This window comes from Narcine bancroftii, chromosome 9 (assembly GCF_036971445.1).
Source record: "Narcine bancroftii isolate sNarBan1 chromosome 9, sNarBan1.hap1, whole genome shotgun sequence".
Classification (NCBI taxonomy): domain Eukaryota; kingdom Metazoa; phylum Chordata; class Chondrichthyes; order Torpediniformes; family Narcinidae; genus Narcine; species Narcine bancroftii.
Genome location: NC_091477.1, coordinates 112,404,298 through 112,425,165, shown reverse-complemented (window position 1 = coordinate 112,425,165; position 20,868 = coordinate 112,404,298). Strand labels below are relative to the sequence as shown.

The window sequence follows — 20,868 nt, the reverse complement described above, 5'->3', positions numbered from 1 at the left end:
TTGCACCTATAACCTCTTTCCTGATGAGAGCAGCATCTGCTGGGTGGTGTGGATCCTTGATGATTGGTGCCGCTCTCCGACAGCAGCGTTCCCTGTAAATGTTCTCAATGGTGGGGAAGGTATTCCCTGTGATGTCTTGGGCTGTGTCCACTGCCTTTTGCAGGGCTTTCTACAATGGATGTACTGGCAATGAAGAAATTCGAGAGGGGGTTCTCCTAGAAACATACTGAATATTGAAAGGGCAAGGAGTGCATGTGGAAAAAGTATTTCCATTAGTGGGAAAAGGTAGGTCCAAAGGCATAGCCTCAGAAAACAGGGCACCTCTTTGAAACAATTTGTTCAGTCAGAGTTGTGATTATGTGAAATTTGTTGCTGCAAGTAGCTGGGGAGGCCAAGTCATTAGGTATATTTAAATCAGCCATTAATAGCTTCTTGATTAGTAAGGGCATCAAAAGTTATGGGTGAATGCATGAGAATGGGGTTGAGAGGAAAAATACATCAGCCGTGTTGCTTTCCCAAAGCCCAGTGGATTTCAAGGGAGTATGGGAGAGGGAGATCGGTAGTTTTCATGGGAGTTCAGTAGGTTTCAAGGGAGCACAAGAACTGTGCCGCAGTGAGTTGAAAGGGAGTGGAAGTTTCTGTACCTGGTGAGCCATTAGGATTTCTAAGTCGTTTGATGGTAGATTTTCGGACCTTTACTGTAATTTCAAAAATACATGGTAAATGGTCATTGATATTCAACAAGTGCATTTTTGAATTTGGGCATGGTAACAGGTTTTCCAGGCCACAAGCCTGTGCCACCCAATTAAACTAAAACCCCAATAACTTGAAGGGTAGGGTGAAACCGGAGCGCCTGGAAGAAACCCATGCAGATGCAGAGAATATAGAAGCACCTTACAGACAGTGCTGGATATATTTTCACTTGTGAAACCAGCAAAAGATTAATTTGACTAAAGAGCAAATCAGGAGATGGACATTCACTTGCAGTTTACTTGTTTCCGTAATGAGTTCTAAGATGTTACAATATTTGTCCCTCTTATGCTTGTACAAATAATAAATGTTTTGAGTTCTGTGCCCTCCACACTTACAATATCTGAATGAACTGAACTAATAAAATAGATAAACAAATGCTGGACATTTATCTTAACATGTCAGATAATATCAGTGGGAAGTCAAGCACTTGATATTCTGGAGCAAGGGCCCTTCTTCAGAAGAGGATAAGTGAGAAGACAAAAGGATAAATTGGAAAGAACCAAGGAATTGTCTGATGGGAAACAAATTAAAGTCCAAATAACAACTGCTTTAAAAGAATGGTAGTTACAATGAAATGGTTGAAACAAAGTAAATTGAAATAAAGGTAACATCATGTGTAGGAGAAAAAGTGGTGATTGGGGATGGTTCCCAGAAATTGTTGAATTCAGTTCCAAGTCCCAAGTGTTAGAACATGCAAATAATGATGTGTTGTTCCTCGAGCTTAAAGGCAGGTTTATGCCAAATGTAAAATATTCTGCAAAAAGTATATTGCAGCAGAAATATTGATCAGGGTTGCATTGGTTATTTTATTTGACTTTTTTTAAAATCAAAAGATGCCTTACTGTTGTAAACAAATATCTAGGCATGTATGGTATCTGAAATTAACTCAATTAACAGGTGTCTTGGGTAAACTTATACCTCTCATTTTGTTCGTTTTAGATTGGTCACAGTGTTTGAGCTACCGAAAGGAAATAGACACACACACCGAGAGCAGTTCAGTTTATACAAATGTTTATTACAAATTCAAAAGCTGATTTCACACTACAATATGCAAGCCCTTCCCAATTATACTTACCAATGCCTGGACTGGTCCCAACTGCCGAAGCGAGGCAACGACTGTACACTTGTAGTAGGTCATCAGGGCGCCGGTAGCAGCTTCTCTACCTCCCCTGACCGGGACGTTGGCTGGACTCCAGAAGTTCTTCTTCTTGCTGAGAGATGTTGCCACCTCTCGGAGAGTCTCCAACTTCAGCAGCGGGACCATGACTTATATTACCCAAAAACTGCTTACCCAACCACCTATTCCCAGCACAGCAAGAAAGATAAGCAAGCAAGCTAGCATGCTAGGCTTCTATCGAATAACATAATTTTCAGCTTATCACTTTGAATACAATGATTTATTTTGCATCAAGGCTAGGCCTCTGACAGTCTGTGACCTAAACAAGCAGGAAGATTAAATGTTCTCGGTACACAGATAAAATGCAGATAACAGCGTCTCTGGCCCCTCGGTGGAATTTTGCTTATGTCTGCTGATTCTAAAAACAATTAGGTTCTCAGCCTTGCAGAACCCAAAGCTGCAAGTTTTAAAACAAAGGTTCTCATCTCTGCAGAACCAAGAGCTGGAAATTAAGAAAAAACAGGTTAAAAAATAGGTTACAACAGGTCAAATTTATCAGTTGAAGAAGTTTGAATTTGCTAGAAGATAATTATTAAGGGGTCTTCAAAATGTCCTCTTAAGCTCTTGAAATAACCTAACCTTCACTGAGAATGTGTAATGCCAGTGTGGATCTGTGAATAAATGAATTGCAGATTAATTACTGAAACAGATTAATGAGAGTGGTGGAGTTCATCATTCCCTTGCCTTAATCCAAGAACCGTAGAACAGCACAGAAACTGGCCTTTCAGCTCTTCTAGTCTGTGAGAAACTATTTTTTCTGCTTTGTCCCACTGACCTGTATCAGGACCGTCTCACTCCATACCCCTCCCCTCCAAATGTTTCTTAAATTCTCAACTGAAGTCCCACCCTGCAACTAAATTCCAGAGGATAGGACTTTTTTATTGGTTTAACATCAATGAGAATAATTGCAAGCCATCTTCACTTGGAGAAAGCTGGCAGAAAATGTCATGCCTAAAATTTTAAGCCAAGGAGTTAAACTCTGAATTTGCACTATTATATTTCCAAATCCTTATTATCTCGTAACTATTCTTTGTTCTCTTAATCCACTGAACTTTCTCATCATCTTATGACAAATTATTGCCTTGTACCCACAGAGTAGTTTTCTGTTTCTAGTGAGTTATGAATTCTGACTTATTTAAAATGTAAATGTTTTAATTAAATTTAATTTTTTAGATTTAAATTTAGACAAACAGATTGGTAACAGGCCATTTCGGCCCATGAGTCTGTGCCACCCAATTTACACCCATTTGACTTGCAACCCAGGTACATTTTGAACGGTGGGAGAAAACCAGAGTATCTGGAGGATCCACGCAGACACGGGGGTGGAAATGTACAAATTCCTTATAGACAGTGCAGGATTCAAACCCCAGTCTTGATCACTGGTGATGTAAAGGTGTTGCGCTAGCTGCTCTACCAACCATGCCACTCTTTTCTTGAATGGATTTTTGTAGATAGAGGGTCAAATTTTTTAAAAATTGACATGTTATAAACATTTTTGATTTTACATGCAGAAAGGAACACAAATGTTGAAAGAAATTCTAAAGATTGATTCAACCCCTGATAAAGAAACCAATGTAACCCCTAACATGAAGCAAGAAAGCTCCCCAGCTGCTTCAGTCCATCAACAGAAAGCAGGATACACCTCGCACCAACGACCATTAAAAAAACTTGGTAAGTCATTTACCATTTTTAACATTCATCTTGCTAAGAATAAATTCTACCGAGAGATTGGGAGTAGTATGTTTTGCCAGTTAGTGCTACAGCACCCAGACTCCTTGCAGTTTACAGTTCTGCAATCTCTCACCATTCAAATAGTATGCATTTTTTTCTGCCAAAATTGGCAGTCCCACATTTTACTAAATTCTAGCACACTTCTATGCCCTCTCAGTTAATGCTTCTGTACCTTGGTAGCTCAACTATCCATTCTTCATAATACACTTTGTAAATTCCTTTGTACCATCACTAACTTCAGCAATAATTCATTGGGTCATTTCATCCAAATTATTCAAACATGCCAATTGTTCCCTGTTTATCAGCCAATATTTTAACCGTTACCTTCTATGAATGAGCTTTTATTGCCATAACCATTGATGCTGCATGTTTATTAAACAATAAATAAAGCATATTGACTGGTTCCCCATAACCCACAGATGTTACTATTTCAAAGAACTCCCAATATATTGATAAAATGATTTCCCTTTCACTATAGCATGTTGATTTGGCTTGATTACTGAATTTAACTGTATCCTTTTGTAACATCTTTGATTATAATTTCTAACATTTTCCTGGTGACAGATGCAAACTGGCCTGTTACTTCATGCTTTGAATCTCTGTCCCTCTTTGAATAAAGGTTATATTTCCTATGTCTTGCTTAATGAAAACAACTTCTGATTATATGGAATTTTGGAGAAGTAAAACCCATTAACTAGCTTACATGTCTTCAAAGTTGTCCTTGCTGAAGTTTAAAATGCTCATCTCAGGACTGTTATTCTTTTGTGTCAAGTCAAATGTAAAATTCACGTATTATTTGCTGTTCCCAAGAATGTTATATATTTATCGTATATCACTGAACAGCGTCAGGCTTTATTTTCTGTTTGGTTTTGGACCATGCTATTCTCAGAACTATCCTCTAAAACACTCAACTGCACTAGTGCTAGCTTTTGACCTCTGATTTTTTTCCTAGATTAAAATCCCCCATGGTTATTATACCTTTCTGAAAAGATCCCATTATTTCTTCCTTCGTACTATCCTGCTATGTGGTTCCTGTATGGGGACCCATATTGCTGTTTTGTACTTTGTTTATTTAAAAAAATAATAAGATAAACTTTATCAGATTTTGCTAGTGTGTCAAGTAACTACAGTAGAATTCCAGAAATCTGGACTTTTCGAAAACTCTCAAACCTTTTCAAATAATGCTCTGGAACTATGAAGAATATAATAAACACAAAGTTACGTATGATACAGTATAATTGATTACACAGGTTATATATCACACCCCAAAAGTAAAAAAAAATGGGGTCCAACATTATCAGATAGATGTTTTCGCTGTAAGAAGGAAATGGGAACAACAGTACATGCAATTTGGGGATGTGAGAAAGTGAAAAAGTTTTGAGAAGATCTAAATCAGGTATTAAATAAAATCACAAAAAGCAACATACCAAAAAATCCAGAGATCTTTCTTCTAAGTAATATAAGAAGTAAAGAATTAAGCCTCAAACTGGATGAAGCGCCAAAAAGATTTATTATGATAGCCTTAGCTGTAGCAAAATAATGTATAATGTCAACTTGGAAATCAGAAGAGAGCCTGAGAATACAGCAATGGTACATAAAAATGAATAAATGTATTCCATTGGAAAAAATAACATATAATTAAAAAAATAAAGTCACATTATTTGAACAAATTTGGGAACCGTACATGGAACATAAAGAGAGGGCTTGCCTGGAACCTCCACCCCCTAAAATGATAAGAAGACAAAATTACTTGATCCAGTGTGTAAAAGCAGATGACACAATTTTCTTGTTTGTTTTTATTGTGTGATGACATTGTTTAATGGTTTTATTGTATTGTATATGTTGACCGTTTAATGGGTTTGAAGGGGGGAGGGAAGGTAGGGGGGAAAAAAGGGGAGAAAATGCCACTGTATATTTAAGAGGGAAATGTTTGTATGTATTTGATTGATATGGTTCACAATGTGAAAAATAAAAAAAATTTTAAAAGACCTTTTCAAATAAAGGGGCTTTTGCTTTCATGCGTCCATGTGTAATTGCCACAGATGCACAGAAGCAACAAACAACCACACTTGTTGACTTTATTTTTCTTTAAAGCTACTCATTTTGATAAATTAAGCATGCTAATGAATAAACTATCAAAATTTACCTGTTCATCTCTTCCTTATTCCTTCTTAAATTTGAATTTTATAAGTACTGCCCGAGAATCCGGAAAATCCTAAAATCCAGACCGACCCAGTCCCCGAGCAACTGGATTTTCGGACTTCTACTGTATAATAAATTATCATACCACCATAAATGTTGAACTATAAATTTCCTTTTGTCAAAGGTCATGTGTTTGAGTACATATTGTAGAAAATTTAACTTAAAATATATTTTTCCCATTTGTGAAATCATTTTTTTCTAGCTGCAAAAATCAACCATCCTCAGGGGACACTGGGTGGAGAAATCTCAGGACTTTATCGAGGACAGCAGCCTCCTATATCCATCCCAGTGTCAGAGTTGTTCATCACTTGTGCCAGACTTCGTTTACCACATCCAGATTTTTCCTTTATTAAGACCCCACAGGTTGGAACAACTTATTAAATGCTTGTTTATTGGCCACAAGATTAATGATGAATGTTGGTAATATTTTACAATCTAATTACAGACATTGCTAATCTCACTACTTTAATTGTGTGTGTGGTTATGTTACTGATGCTTTGGGAAAACAAGCACCTCAGAATCCATTTTTAAACAATTGGTTAACTGTGATGCCCAAGTACAATAAAACCCCTCATATGTTGATTGGTAGATGCCGGTTAAGTGAATTTTATGATGGTTTGAGGTTGCGTGATTGGCAAATGGCAAGGAGTGCCAATTTTAAACTTCCGTGTTTTTTTTTAACGTATTTATTTTCCGCTAATTTATTTTGCCAGTTGCTTGAGTTCCAGATAACGGATTTTACTGTAGTAAGTCTTTTCATGTTTTAATATATGTTGTAAACTAAAAGCAAATAGTTTATTTTCCCACTGCTAATTGAAATATTACAGGAAACCAAATGCTTTCAATTAGTGGGAAAAGAAACTTGTATATAAGATGCTTTGTCAGAAAATAAGAAACTTTGATGCCCAACAATATAACAATTTGAAACATGCTTCATGTGTTTTATCATTTCATTTGTGTTAATTATGAAATGTTGTTACTCTAGGGCTTGAAGGTTTGCCAGGTGAAGTTAGCCAATGGTTTGCTTGTGCATGGACCTCAGTGCCACACAGACAGTGAAGCTCAAGAAAAAGCTGCAGCATTTGCATTACAGCGATTGGTATAAGCAACAATTTCCTTTGGCTTATTTGAACAAATATTCCACAAAAAAAAATCCAATCTCTTTAAATGTGGTCATTTTGCTTTCTAATTAAGGATGAATATTTCTGTTTTTTTAAAATTCAATCAGAATGCAACTGGGCATAATACATCCCTTGCTCCGAGCCTGTTTCCTGGGTATCAGCCAATGACAGGAAATGTACCTCCTCGAGCTGTTCCACCATCCTTTAGTCAGGCTTCAGGTAACCAATGCTTGAATTAACTGGTTGTTTCCAGTTGGGTGACTTGATTTTGGATTTGAATAGCCAACATTATTTGAAATATTTACAATCTTTTTGTTTGAAAAATTCATAAGATATTGCACAAATTCACAACTGTTTATCTCTTGACTCATGTTAGGAATTCTTGCTTGCATATGATAATCAGCACATTTTTTTCTTGGACTTTTATGTCTAAATCCCCCTTTTTTTTCCTGCCATACATTAAAGCTTATTTGTGATGTAAAAGGAGAAACTGCTGTCAGCAGAAAAACAAATTACAGATGATGGAATCTTAACCAACATGGAAGTGCTGGGGGATCTCAGTGGGTCAGATAACATCTCTGGGTTGAAATTAAAAGTCAATCTTTTGGGTTAGGACCCTTCATCGGGACTCAAGTGGGAAGTGGCTAAAAGGTAATGAGATGGTAGACAAAAGGTGGAAGAGGTGGAGAGACAGGGAAGAGGAGAGAAACTGTAGGGGGGAGGAAGGTTAGAGTGAAAAGTGAGAATGGGAGTAGATCAAGGAAGGATGGAAAAAAAACCAGATAGAAGTAGGGGTTACTGAAAATTCAGTAAAATTACATTTACGCTATTGAGCTGAACTTTGTCCAGGAGGAATAGGAAGTGTTGTTTCTAGAAGTTATGTTTGGCCTCACCATGGCACTAGATGAGACCAAAGACAGACATTTCAGAGTGAGAATATTGAAGGGAATTGAAATGGTTGGCTATTAGATCCACAGACCAGTTGCAGATGTTCACTGAAACCATCACCAACAGAGCAAAGGTGTTAGAGAGGCTAGAAGCAATATGTCTGTTGCATCTATTGATTTTAAAAAAGATTTTAGATCTATATATATATATATATATATATATGGAGTTAACATTTAAGGTCCAACACCCTTCATTGGAACCTGAAGCATTAGTTCTTGTTTCTCTTTCCACATGTGCTGCCTCACTTGCTGAGTGTTTCCAACATTTTCAGATTTCCATCTGCAGTTTTTGTTTGTGTAGTTTGCATATCATTAAAAAAGTATGCATTTTTTTTAAATTGTTCATTACATGCATCAGTTTATAGAAGGTAACTTTCATGACAGGTTAGGAGATTATGGAGCAAAGCACCAGCAGATGATATGATGCAGACTGTTTCCATTCCCATTGTATTTCTGTCTGCCGTGGTTTGGTACCTGCCATGTTTGATCCAGAGGAAATTTGACCTCTCATTTTTTTCTTGGGAGGGAAGATATAAAATTTTCAAACCATTTGTGTGTGTTGTATTAAATGTGGTAAAGAGAACTGAACCCAGGATTACTGAATTCAAGTGGAAAGTGACAGAGAATGGAATCAGTTGTGTTGAAATTAAGTTGGGAATGTAACAGCAAGAAAACCAAGATAAAATTTGAAATATCTTTGAATGTCAACAAATCTTTAAAATATGTATCTTGTGTATAATTCTTTAGGTGGTATAACGCCTTTGCCTCATGGATATGGTCCTGTGCCTTGGACAAATTTGATTCCTCCCCAGCTGTATAATAACTTTCAGGTCCCATATTCAGGAAATATCTGTCCTGGAGGAGTGCTAATTGGTACTCACAATCAATTTGTTCCTTTACAGGTAAGTGACCTTTAGGTTTAAAAATTAATTCTGATTTCTGGAGAAGGAGCACGCTAGAGGAAGACGTGTTTAGGATCTTGGGAGAAATCAAATCTGAAAGCACACCATTTTTTTTTTTAAAAAACCTGATCTCCCCTAGGTCTGAATCTCTGAGAGCAATGATAAAAGCATCTTGTTGCACTAATATGTGTACAGACAGAATAGGAACACCATGATTGATGGTTCTGCCTAACAAGAAGGAATATCCACCTCGTGATGAAAATGACTTTGGACTGAAAATAGGGTTGATGAAGTATCCAGTTATTTTTAATACATCCATATCCATTCACTGAGCAGGAGTAATTAAAACTCTTGAAGGGAAGGTTGAGAATCACTGCTCAAGACCCAATTGTTACTGAAATATTTTGCTTGAGAAAAATTGTCATTGACCCATTTCCTTTGGAGTTATGAAACCATGCACATAACGAGTCAATTAGGAACGAATAAAACAGTGGTTTACAAACTTTTTCTTTCCATTCATTTACCACCTTAAGCAATCCCTTACTAATCACAGAGCACCTATGGCATAGGGAATACTTAAAAATGGTATGTGAATGGGGGGAAAAAAAGTTGAGAACCACTGATATATAACTTTCACCTTTTCATTTGCTCAATATATTGCAACTTGTTTTCATTTTTGACCTAAAGGCATAATGAACTCTTAACACTTTCCTAAAATTGCACAAAATGATTGAATAGGTTATGTGCTATAATGCCCTACACTTTGCAAATCGTAATTAAGGCTGCTATCACAGGATTATGTATTTTAAAAGGTGTGACGAGTGAATTCTGGACTATTTGCATGTTGGAACATTTACAGTTTATAGTAATTTATAAGAAAGCTGAATTTTACCCATTGGGTCAATTTTAAAAATTCCAAAATAGATTGTAGGAATTCATCTAATATCCTGTTTCTGAAGAGGTTGCTATCCACATAATATTTTGAAATGTGAAATTTGTAGTTTTTTTTTTAAATGAGTTTTCAAAATTTGCACCTTTTCATCCAAGCTGCCTTATCACAATACTAAAATTTAATGTATTATGTTTGCTACCTACATGACTGGGAGGTATTTTTATTTCTCTAGGGGTGTGAAATGTATCTTTTCTGAACATAAATATTTGGTTAGCTTTGTCCTGCAACAATACTCGCATTTCTGACTTGGACCACTCCATGTTCATGTTACTCAGTTTAGCACTTGGGTACAGCACACGTGGCCACTTTCACATTTGTCACTCGATTGAGATCCTGCCAAATGTCATGAAATCTCTTAATTGAGATTTTGCAGAAAATAGCTTGTTGCGTATATTTGTTACATTTATGATGTCATTTACATTAATGGCATTTTTTTTATGATTCTCCCAAATGACAGTTCCCCTTCCTACCAAGACTCCAAAATATGATTTTGTTTTTTCTGTTGTGAACATTACATGGTATTATATGCATTTTTCTTATTTACAAGGTCACAAAGAGGAGGACAGCCTTTAATAAGACATATGATGAAAAGGAATTCTGTCCTTCTGTTCAGCAAAAGCTGAGTCAACCGGCAAGTAAAATGGAGTGTTCTAACACATCACATGGGTCTCCTAGTACCAGCACCTCAAGGAACTTCATTCAGCCCAGCCAAACACCTCTTGAGCCCCAGGGTAAAAGAGTTGTACAGACTGCCATTCAACCTCAAGGGCAGCAACAGCTAGTAACAGGTTCCTCTGGTAAACGCAAGCAAAGAAAAATTGCAGTCAATTTTGGAGCTCCTCGGTTCCCCCAGTAATTAAGGTGAATCCAATTAGGCTTTTCTGAAATTTTTTTTAACATTATTGAATGTTTCCATTTTCTTCATGTTCATTCAATGATGTGCTTTCATAAATGCTAATTAATATTGTCATTAAGCTTCAATTATTTTCCTTAAAAGCTGATGGCTTCATGGATTCTCTTGCCTTTATTTCGGACATTTAAAAATTAACCTGTCTTTTTGGAATTCTCCCATCCATCACTCAAATTTAAATCAAATCACTGAAATGCAACTAATGCAAAAATCCATTTGCATGATTAAATCCTTCAGCTGTGATCAGTTTCCAGTATAGTCCATAAAGCACTGAAGTTTCTGTTGTTTTGAACTATATTTATTTCCTCTTTTCAGTATCTACTGTGATTTCAAATTATGAGACTTATTTGAAATCTAGAAATAATGGATTTTTATCATTATCTGTATCCATCAGCTCAATTAAATACTTTGTAAGACTTTTTTAAAGATTTAAATCATACCATGAACTATATTCTACTTTTTAAATGAATGATCTCATACTTTCAGTGCTAGGATGGAGACTTGGCAGAATGCCTGTTTGTAATATTACTTGTATCAATGATTAATTGACTGGGTGTGGGGAGGAACAGCAGATGAATCATTTGCCACCCATTATGTGCCATTCCTGATATTAAGTTCTGCTGAAATGACTGGAATTGAACTGGGTGGATTTTTTTTAACCAGGCAACCAATTACCTTTCAGCTCTGTTGCATTCCTAGCCATGTTTGGTTTCCTGTCACTGGACTTTTCACATTGAGGTCAAAATGGAGGAGAGTGACTTGTGAATGATCTTGTCTTGAGAGGAAGTTTTGCTCACAGAAGCAAAAATCATTAAAATCACTTTAAATTGGGATTAAGAGCAAAGTATAGAAAAAAAAACATAATTGTTTTTCATTTATATATACAGGCAATATCAGTTATCCACAATACCTTATTAAAATCATTATCCAGAAATGGAATTTTTACTTCTGAGCAATGTTATATTTTCACAAATTCTTGCATGGCCTTTATGCTGGACATGAATCGGGCACAATGAAAATAGAACTCCCAAATTGCAAAACGATTGACATCATATGGCTTTCCCTAATATAGCCTTGAGCAACCTCACAATTAAGTTAAAATATTCACTATGTTTATCACATTGGATGTTTTCCCCTATAAATGTACAGAATAAAATTTTCATTCCAACTAAACCTGTCAGTAATAAGGAGGAGTTTTGCCAAATTTTATAAATTTTTGAGGATTAATATTTGTTCATTACATAAATTGTGGTGCTACTAAATTATTCAACATTTAATGCAAATAGGTTGTTGGCTGGTAGAAAACTAATAGAAATTTGAACCTTGCATCTTTATACTCTGTACCTTGATTTGGAAGATTTAGTTTGTTACTAATTCATTTCTTTATGGGCATGGTGTTCTGGCTCAAACTGGCTCGTGTGTACAGTGTTCTTAACTCTGAAGACTTTTATAGCCCTTTGCCTCAGCAAATTATTTTTTTACAAAAAAAACTCAGATTTTGAACAAATTTCTGTCAGCACCATTTGTTCATTCAAGGTGCCTTGCCATTTGGCGTGGCCAATCGGCATGACCGATCCAGTCTCTCCATCCATCATGGTCTCTGACCCTCTGAATTGCAGTTGTTGCTTCCCCTGTTTATAACATCAATAATTATAACAGAAACTGGCCACATTATTAGGGCATGAGTTCACGATTCCCAGTGAATGACTAAACTATTAGCTTATTAAACCAAGTGCTTAATTTTTATTTTGTCAAGTATCTATTGCACCATTATTCATTTTATGTTCAAAGAAAAGTTTCTCAAGCTGAGTTTTGTTTTGCAAAGCATAAAAATTGTATCCTTGATGCCACCAAGAGCCTTTTTATGTTTGTGTCTGTGGTTTTTTTTCTATAACTATATCAGTGAAGGCTGTACTGGATCTGAATGCTGAAAAATATTGATCCATGCTCACATGGTATGCTTTAATACATTTTCTTAATATTTGGCTTGCTTCTTTTGCATCTTGTCTCATATATGAGCACTATCACCTAGTTTTCTGTTCAACCCAATGGTTGCACATGGGAGAAATTAAGAAATTCAATAATTATGATAAAAATGTAAATACTTCATTGGTGTTTGATATAACCTGAAGCTTTATTTTAATACTCATTTCTTCAAATCTGCTAAAAGTCCTGTGTAATTAGAAATTTTAGATTGGAGAAACATGGTTTGAACTTGTAAAATGTTATAGTAACATCTAATCAAATTGGTCAAATACTGTGATTGAATGCTTGTAAAAATTGGTTCATCTTTCTCAAGGTACTCCTTATCAATTTTTAATGTCACCCGAAGTCCTATAGTTTGTCCACATCTGCCCATGGTTTGTGAATCGCCATCAACAGTTTGAGGAAGAGCTGCCTCCCCGAAATGCACAATCGCAGCAACATGTGTGACCTTGCTTAATTTTATAAATCTCATGTAAATTTTAAATTTATACAATGCAGTCATTTATGTCCATAGTACAGTTGTAGCAAAAGCTTGATATGTACATGTACAGCAATGTATTTTATACGAGTTAGAAAAAAAGAAAATCAGCTTCTGGTGTAGATGTTGTAGAAGGGTTTAAAGATTGTTTTATAGAAACCAGAAAAATCTGAAATTGCTGCCTGATTTCAAGGTTCCTATTCTTATACCTTCATTTTAGATACAACAACCATTTTATCAACAAGTGACACAGACATTTTAATGTTAATCAGTGTTAAAATTGTATTTCTTTTGAGTGCTCTTGATGCTTCATTAAAGGTTTCCCATGTGGATCAGACTGATTTTAAAATTGTACAGTGAAAGAAAGGTGATGGCAGCATATTCATCACACATTAATAAATGTGGACTTTTTAACATTTTGTGTATTAAACAATGGAGCAGTGACTGGTTAATAAAACAGTTGAATTCAATGTTGCACTTTCTGCTCTGTAAAGGCGAGCTCAATATTGACAAATAAAGCATTTGTAACAAGTGTTTAAAATGACATGCTGATTTTATTTTTGTTCAAAGAAGGAAAAAATCAACTTTCTTTCAATCTTTTGTCCAGTTATTCAATTTTATGTTCTGAAAAATCATTGCACTGCAGATTTAGCTATAAGTTCAGTTATTCTCAACCTTTTTTTGCACTCGCATACCACCTTAAGTAATCCCTTAGTAACCGAAGAGCACCTATGGCAACCTATGCCATAGTTGCTCTGTGGTTAGTATGGGATTACTTATGGTGGTGTATGAGTGGAATTTAAAAAAAAGATTGAACATGACTATTGAATTGTTTAGTGTGTACCAAAGTTCAGTAAAAGGCCTTGTTTTGCATGTTATCCAAACAAGTCGACATAAATTGTGTATTAAGTACAAGCAGGTAGCGCAATAATAAAACAAATGTGCAGGAATAATGTTACAAAGTAAAGGGTATGGAGAAAATGTGCAGTTCAAACAATGCAAGGGGATCTGTGACCAATGAGAGGTCCATTTAAAAGTCTAATTACAGGAAGAATCTGTCCTTGAATCTGGAGATTCACTTTTTTTTTCAGGCTTGAGTATTATGGAAGGGAGGTGTTAAGAAGATAGTGTGAGCGGAATGGATCTTGATGCTGAGACAGTGGGAGCCATGGACGGAGCTGAGGGAGGGGAGATTCATTTGCGTGATGGCCTGACCTATTCCCATCTCTGCAATTTATTGTGGTCTTGTGCACCATCAAACCCCAAAATGCCACTGTTCTGCCGTTTTCTTTCCACTGAATAACTGAAAACAAAAATATTAAAAGGTGAGTACACCATCTGCTATCTTTTTCAGCAACTCCTGTAGGTGGGATAAATCGGGACGTGAAAGCATTAATATAATCTACTCTCTTGAGGGACTGATCTCGGGTGATGTATTATGGATTTAAGAAAAATGCTAATTTGGGGGGGGAAAAAATCCTTGATGACACTTCTTGCATAGATAAGGTAGGTGATCAGTCTTTTTTTCCTCAAGGTGGAAATGTCATATAATTGTAGACAAGGAATTAAAGTGAGACGGGAATAGATTTGTACAGCCAGTTTTTTCTTAGTGGTGCATGTTTGAATAATTTTTCAGGGCAGTTTAAGAGGCATTTAGTCACTCATGAGCATCGAAGAGGAAGATGATGTTCATTGTCATTCACAAGTATGATGTAAATATGCACTGAAATATAAAACATCTACAGGCAGGTAGGATTTGTTTAGATAAGCATGTTCAGTGCAGACATTGAAGGCCTGTTGTATTGAGCTTTTCAGTTTTAAAAAGCTTGATAGATTTTTGGAAACAGTTCATTGATCAAGTAGGATTGTGACAGAGTATATAGATAAGTTTTTTGGAGATACATTGGGAAAGGTTTGTTAAAGTAGGTTACTTACAAACACTTTAAAACATCTTATTTGAAATACTGGAGCTCTGTTGTACAAAAAGGCAAAAGATGAAAGATCTTGTCAGAGCAGCAGATTGTCTGGAGCTGTTCTAAGAGGGTCGTGTGGTTTGGCAAGCAGAGAAAGTCAAACAGGCTTTCTCTCAGAGAGAGACTCACAGAGATCACTTTTACAGAAGGGTTGTGAGTTCTTAATTCAGCCTGGTCAAAGCCCTTGTGGGTCATGCAAGAGGAGAGGATTGGCTACCTAGTGTTTCATTTGGAAAAAGGGAAACAAAAAGGAATTCTGTGGTGACCTGAAAGAAAGAGGTTATCATCTGGTGAACTCTGAAGGTGGCAAGTTTCATCAGCTGGACACTGGAGTGGCTGATTAAAAAGGAATCCATTGTCGGTGTCCTGGAACAAGAAATCTCTCTCTCTGTAAACCGACAAGAACCTTCCTGAGCAGTAACCATTTACCTTTCAAGCACCAAAGCCTGGTGAACTTTATACATGTTAAATTCTGTACCCAGTATAAGAATTGCCTGCAAACAGTGAATTTGGAAGAATGAGAAGTGAGATTGGACTGTGAACCAAAGAACTTTTCTGAACTTACACACACCTTACATACACTTGTGCTTAGAATTAGAAGGGGGTTAAGTTGGGTTAGTTAAGTCAATAGTGATAAGTTAGTGTGATTCTCTTTTAATATTTAAAGATAATTAAAAGCAACTTTTGTTTAAGTAACCATTTGTCTTGCTGAATATCTATTGCTGCTGGGTTTATGGGTCCTCTGGGCTCGTAACAAGATAAATGCACATCAGGTATGGGAAACTTTTAGAAGTATTGCCCCTGCTTCTGTTGCTCAAATTACATGTATTGCTGATACTATTTTAAACATGGTTCTCTTGTCAACATCTATTGAAAAATAAAATCTCGCACGTGAAAATGAGTGGTCATGAGATCATCAGTATTCAATCCCCAGTTGAATATCGAAATTTCATATGTAATTTCTGCCTCCATTCTCCTAAATTTAAAAGTCATGAATATAGATGATTTATTCCTTCTGAGGTTTACCAAAATTATAGCTTTTGCAAACTTGCTGTTCAAGAATTGGAAATTACAATAATTTTACAATAATTCTCTTCTAAAGGAATGTGAATCTTTGAAATTCTCTACAGCAGCAGCAAGTGCAGGGTCTGCATAAAAAGGAAGAAGGAGAATTTGTGAAACACAAGAACTGGCACTGGAGAGATAAAGGTTGGAGAAGATAAGCCTGTATAAAGGTTGGAGAAGATAAGCCTGTATAAGGGTTGGAGAAGATAAGCCTGGACTATGTTGAATGGGGGGGGGGGGGCATGCGGTAAAGGGGCTGAATAACCTCCGGTCCTGTTTGTGTTCTGAGTTCATGGCATTTAGTACTTTGTGCCCATGGTTGCTATACTTTTCAAGGCTGAACTTTTGGGTCAACTTGTTTGTTTAAATTCTCTTTTTCTGTGTAGTTCTCAATTTTTTCTATTGCACAACTTTCAATATTTTAAATAACGATAGGTGCAGCCTGTATGAAATTGCACAACCTTTATGGGCAGGACATGGCATTTTTATTTAAAAAAAACCAAAAATATACTTTATTCACAATAAATTATTGATGAAGAAAACCATTTAAAATGTTTGATGCAGTGGAGAAGGCCAATGAACGCAAGAAACTGAGGGATGCTGAGCTTGCAGCTGATGTGCAGCAACGTGGCTGGAAGACAAGGGTCCAGTCGGTTGAAGTCGGCTGCAGAGGATTTGTAGCCACATCAACATAAAACCTACTCCAGGAGATGGAAGTACGAGGAAAGATACACCGACAAGCAGTCAAAGATCTATCCAGAGTTGCTGAAAAGGGAGCCAGTGCCTCTGGATGAGGAGAAAGGATTCCACCTGGGCTCCCAAGTGAGTTAATTGCATCTAAGGGGTGAGCCTGGGACACCGGAATTCACTGCTGAACCCTCCAGAGGTGCCGTGGGTCTATCAGCGAAACACTGAGGAAGAAGGGCAGCCACCTGATAACCCAGACGATGCCACCACTCACTTGGTTACCTCGCAGAGTCTGGGCAGCAAGTCTCAGGAGTGTCATAAGGGATATTAACATCTAATCCTACTAACATATACATTCTCATCAATGTACATTGTTATCTCAAAACACATTATCACCAATGTGGCACCATATCGTTGCCATTAGATGTACCTTGTCTAAAAAAAATTATAAAGAAAAACGTTCAAGTCTTTTTACACTTGTTACGAGCCCAGAGGACCCCAAAACCCAGCAGTAATAGATATTCACCAAGACAAATGGTTACTTAAACAAAAGTTGTTTTTAATTATCTTTAAACATGAAAACAGAATCTAACTCTAACTTGACCCCCTTCTAATTCTAACCGCATGTGTACGTAATGTGTAGAAAAGTTCTTTGGTTCACAGTCCAATCTCACTTCTCGTTTCACTAAGTTCACTGGTTGCACGCAATTCTTATACTGTGCACAGAATTTAACCTGTATAAAGTTCACCAAGCTTTTGTGCTTGAAAGGTAAATGGTTACCGCTCAGGAAGGTTCTTGTCGGTTTTCAGAGAGCGATATTTGTTGTTCCGGGACATCCACAACTGATGTACATCTATAAGTCACCTCAGTGTCTTGCTGATTAAACTTGCCACGTCAGGGTTCTCCTGATGATAACCTCTTTATTTCAGATCACTAGAGTTCCTTTCTGTTTCACTTATTCCAAGTGAAACATTAGACAGCCTGTCCTCTCCTCTTGCATGAACCACAATGGCTTTGACCAGGCCATCTTTCAAAATGGGGCTTTCCACAAGCTTGATCTGGCTGTACACTGTCGAAGTGATCTGTGTGTGTGTGTGTGTGTGTGTCTATCTCTCTCTGAGAGAAAGCGTGTTTTATTTCACTCTGTGCTTGCAAAAGCACATGAGCCTTTCACAACAGTAAGCTCTCTCCCAGACAGCTCTTTCATCTGTTGCTTTTTGCATTAGTAAAGTCTCTTGAGCCCTCTCCAAAAGTTCTTGCAAAAGCTGCGGAGCCAACATGTCCAGCATAAGCAGAGCTCCAGTAGCTCAAATAAGATCTGTTTTAAAGTATGTGACCCACTCTAACAAACCTTTCCAATTTTATCTCCAAAAAGAACATATCCCTATACTCATGTCAGTCAATGTCATCAAGGTAAATCATCAGGGGGATAGACAAGGTGAAGTCTGATTACTTGTTCGCAATGATGGGGGAGACGAGGACTAGAGGGCATAGTTTAAGAATACAGGGTAGGCCCTTTAGGACGGAGATGAGAAAGCATTTTTTTACCCAGAGAAATGTGAATCTGCGGAATGCTCTGCCCCAGAGGGTGGTAGAGGCGGATTCGCTGACTACGTTCAAAAGAGAGTTAGATAAGACTCTTGTGGGTAACAGAGTTAAGGGTTATGGGGATAAGGCTGGAAAAGGGGTACTGATGGTAATGATCAGCCATGATCTAAAATGGTGGTGCTGGCCCGACGGGCCAAATGGCCTACTCCAGCTCCTATTGTCTACATTTGGTAAAACTTAACCCCTCGGTTAAGTGAAAAAAACCCACAAATGCTGGAGAAACTCAGCCTCCACGTGGCAAAGATGAAGGTAGATCCAGAAACGTGGGTGATGGAGCTTCACCTTTGCTACATGAAGGCACTGTTTGACCTGCTGAGTTTCTCCAGCATTTGTGGGGGTGTTTTTCCTTTGGATGGACACTGTTACATTTGGGTTCTCTCCCCTTTGCCGCCACCGTGGCTCCTTGTTTCTCCCCTGTCGGTGAGATCAGGGGCTTCCCCGGTTCTTGCGCTCGCTCGCAGGCGTGGAGTTCGCGGGGGCGGGAGGCTGCGTGTCGCCGCCCACGTCCCGCTCCGAAGCCTCCTCCCCCTTTAAGAAAGGTTGCTCGGTGACGCGGGCGGGTCAGTTGGACGCGGGGTCCGCGAACTCAGCACGTCGCCCCTCTCCCGGAGCCTTCCCGTTGATTCACCGGACAGTGGGAGGGAGGGGGGGGGGGAGGAAAAGCCCCCACCGTGAGGGGCGCCGCTCCCAAGACCCAGCCGAAGTTTGTCGCTTGATCTTCCCCAATTCTCACTTGGTTCCCCCCCCCCACCCCCACTCGGTGGTTATTTCCCCTCCGACAGCGGCGACATGGCTCGGCGACCCCCCGCCCAGTGAGTCCCCCCCACCCCCCCTACAAGGCGCGGCCATGGGATCGGCTAGGAACGGGTGGCGGCGCCGGGACACCTACATCGTGGCCGTCGATGTGGGTTCCACGTCCGTCCGGTGCTGCGTGTACGATCGAGCTGCCAAAATCAAGGGTTCCAGCAGTAAACCGGTAAGACCCCCAGGCTGGGGTGGGGGAGGGGGTGGGGGAGGGGGAGGGGGTGGGGGTGGGGGTGGGGGAGGGGGTGGGGGTGGGGGTGGGGGAGGGGGTGGGGGTGGGGGTGGGGGTGGGGGAGGGGGTGGGGGTGGGGGGCAGCTCGCTGCCTGTCCCTCATTGCACGGGTTGCCGGGGGCTAAGCAAAGTTGGATTGCGTGCTCCAAGCAGGTCGCCCCGACCTCCTCTCAGTCGCGTTATAGCGGGGCCGGTTTCTCTGTCCTTCTCTTGATTGGATTCTGTCTAGTTCCTGTTTCCAACACTTGAACGCTCTTTATGGCCCATCCCGCATGAATGAAGCGCAGAGCCCGACTCTGATGGCAATGCAGTGAGACCCTCTGGAGCTGCTTTCAGTGCAGTGCTTCTCAACCCCCCCCCCACTTGCATTGCACTTATGCTCTGGTCATGCTCCTGTGAGGAGGGGTGGGGGAAACAAAAGGTTGAGATCCACTGCTTCAGAGAGGGCTATTGTCCAAGAGCTTCCTAGATTTAGACCCAGTGTCAGTAAAGGGATGGCAGAGCAGTTCCAAATCTTGTACTTTTTGCATTTGTGTTCTTGGGCGTTGTCAGGATGGTTGAATACCATGGAAGTCGAAAGCCCCTTTCACTCTCAAATCGGCCGTCCAGTGTCCTGGGATAGGAATGGGGTAGGGTTTGGCCTTTCACACCAGACCGCTCCTAACCGGGACACTGGACGCGTTCACGCTTGCAAGGGTCCGTCCTGCCTTTAATCGGAAGTGCCGGCATGACGCAGCACACGAAAGAGAGAAGCGATTGCCCCTTTCCACGCTTGCCCGATCTCGACGCCGGTGTCCGCCGGCGCCAGGGATGGTGCTAAGGGTCGAGGCCGGCGATCCTCGGCATGAGATGGCGTCAACTGACGCCGTCATTGAGCAGATTTTGCTTTCACACTTGCCACTTTAAAGGCTGATTGGCGTTCGATTCCTGGGATCGCGGTCAAGTGTGAAACGGGCTCTCGATGCAGCCCTGGAGAAGGGAGAGGAAGGGATGTGGGTAGTGGATTTAGATATCAGTCAAATATTTTGCTTTATTCTCATGATGTTGATCATCAGAATTCATTATTTTGAACAAGTCATGAAAGGTATTTTGTGGCAGTATCACAGCATTGATATAAACCACCTTACAAAATCTATAAATATTGTGCAAGAAAAAGAAATCGAAGTAAGGTGGTGTCTGTGGTTCATTGTTCATTCAGGAACCTGATGGAGGAGGGGAAGAAAGTGCCGCTGAGTACTCATCTTCAGACTCCTGTTCCTTTTTCCTGATGGTAGCAGAGTGAAGCAGGCATGACGTAGGTGGTGGGGTCCTCAAGGATAGAGGCTGCTTTCGAAAAGCA

General features: G+C 39.0%; 2 protein-coding genes across 8 annotated transcripts in view; both read left to right on the top strand.

Moving 5' to 3' along the window:
• Positions 1-16,413, top strand: part of xrn1 (5'-3' exoribonuclease 1) — a 91,803-nt gene extending 75,390 nt beyond the window's left edge. For 4 of the 6 annotated variants that reach the window (XM_069897361.1, XM_069897362.1, XM_069897360.1 and 1 more), the window contains 7 exons: positions 3,442-3,601; positions 6,066-6,226; positions 6,849-6,962; positions 7,092-7,203; positions 8,679-8,833; positions 10,333-10,646; positions 12,995-13,703. In XM_069897361.1, coding sequence (XP_069753462.1) covers positions 3,442-3,601; positions 6,066-6,226; positions 6,849-6,962; positions 7,092-7,203; positions 8,679-8,833; positions 10,333-10,641 — 1,011 coding nt within the window. In that variant the 3' untranslated portion in view covers positions 10,642-10,646; positions 12,995-13,703. Of the gene's footprint in view, positions 1-3,441; positions 3,602-6,065; positions 6,227-6,848; positions 6,963-7,091; positions 7,204-8,678; positions 8,834-10,332; positions 10,647-12,994; positions 13,704-14,250; positions 14,485-16,234 lie in introns of those variants that run through there. The other 2 variants (XR_011344344.1, XM_069897359.1) reach the window with 2 other exon arrangements.
• Positions 16,414-19,042: 2,629 nt separating this feature from the next.
• Positions 19,043-20,868, top strand: part of gk5 (glycerol kinase 5) — a 75,200-nt gene continuing 73,374 nt past the window's right edge. For both annotated transcript variants that reach the window (XM_069897356.1, XM_069897357.1), the window contains exon 1: positions 19,043-19,469. In XM_069897356.1, the coding sequence (XP_069753457.1) occupies positions 19,341-19,469 (129 nt within the window). In that variant the 5' untranslated portion in view covers positions 19,043-19,340. The remainder of the gene's footprint in view (positions 19,470-20,868) is intronic.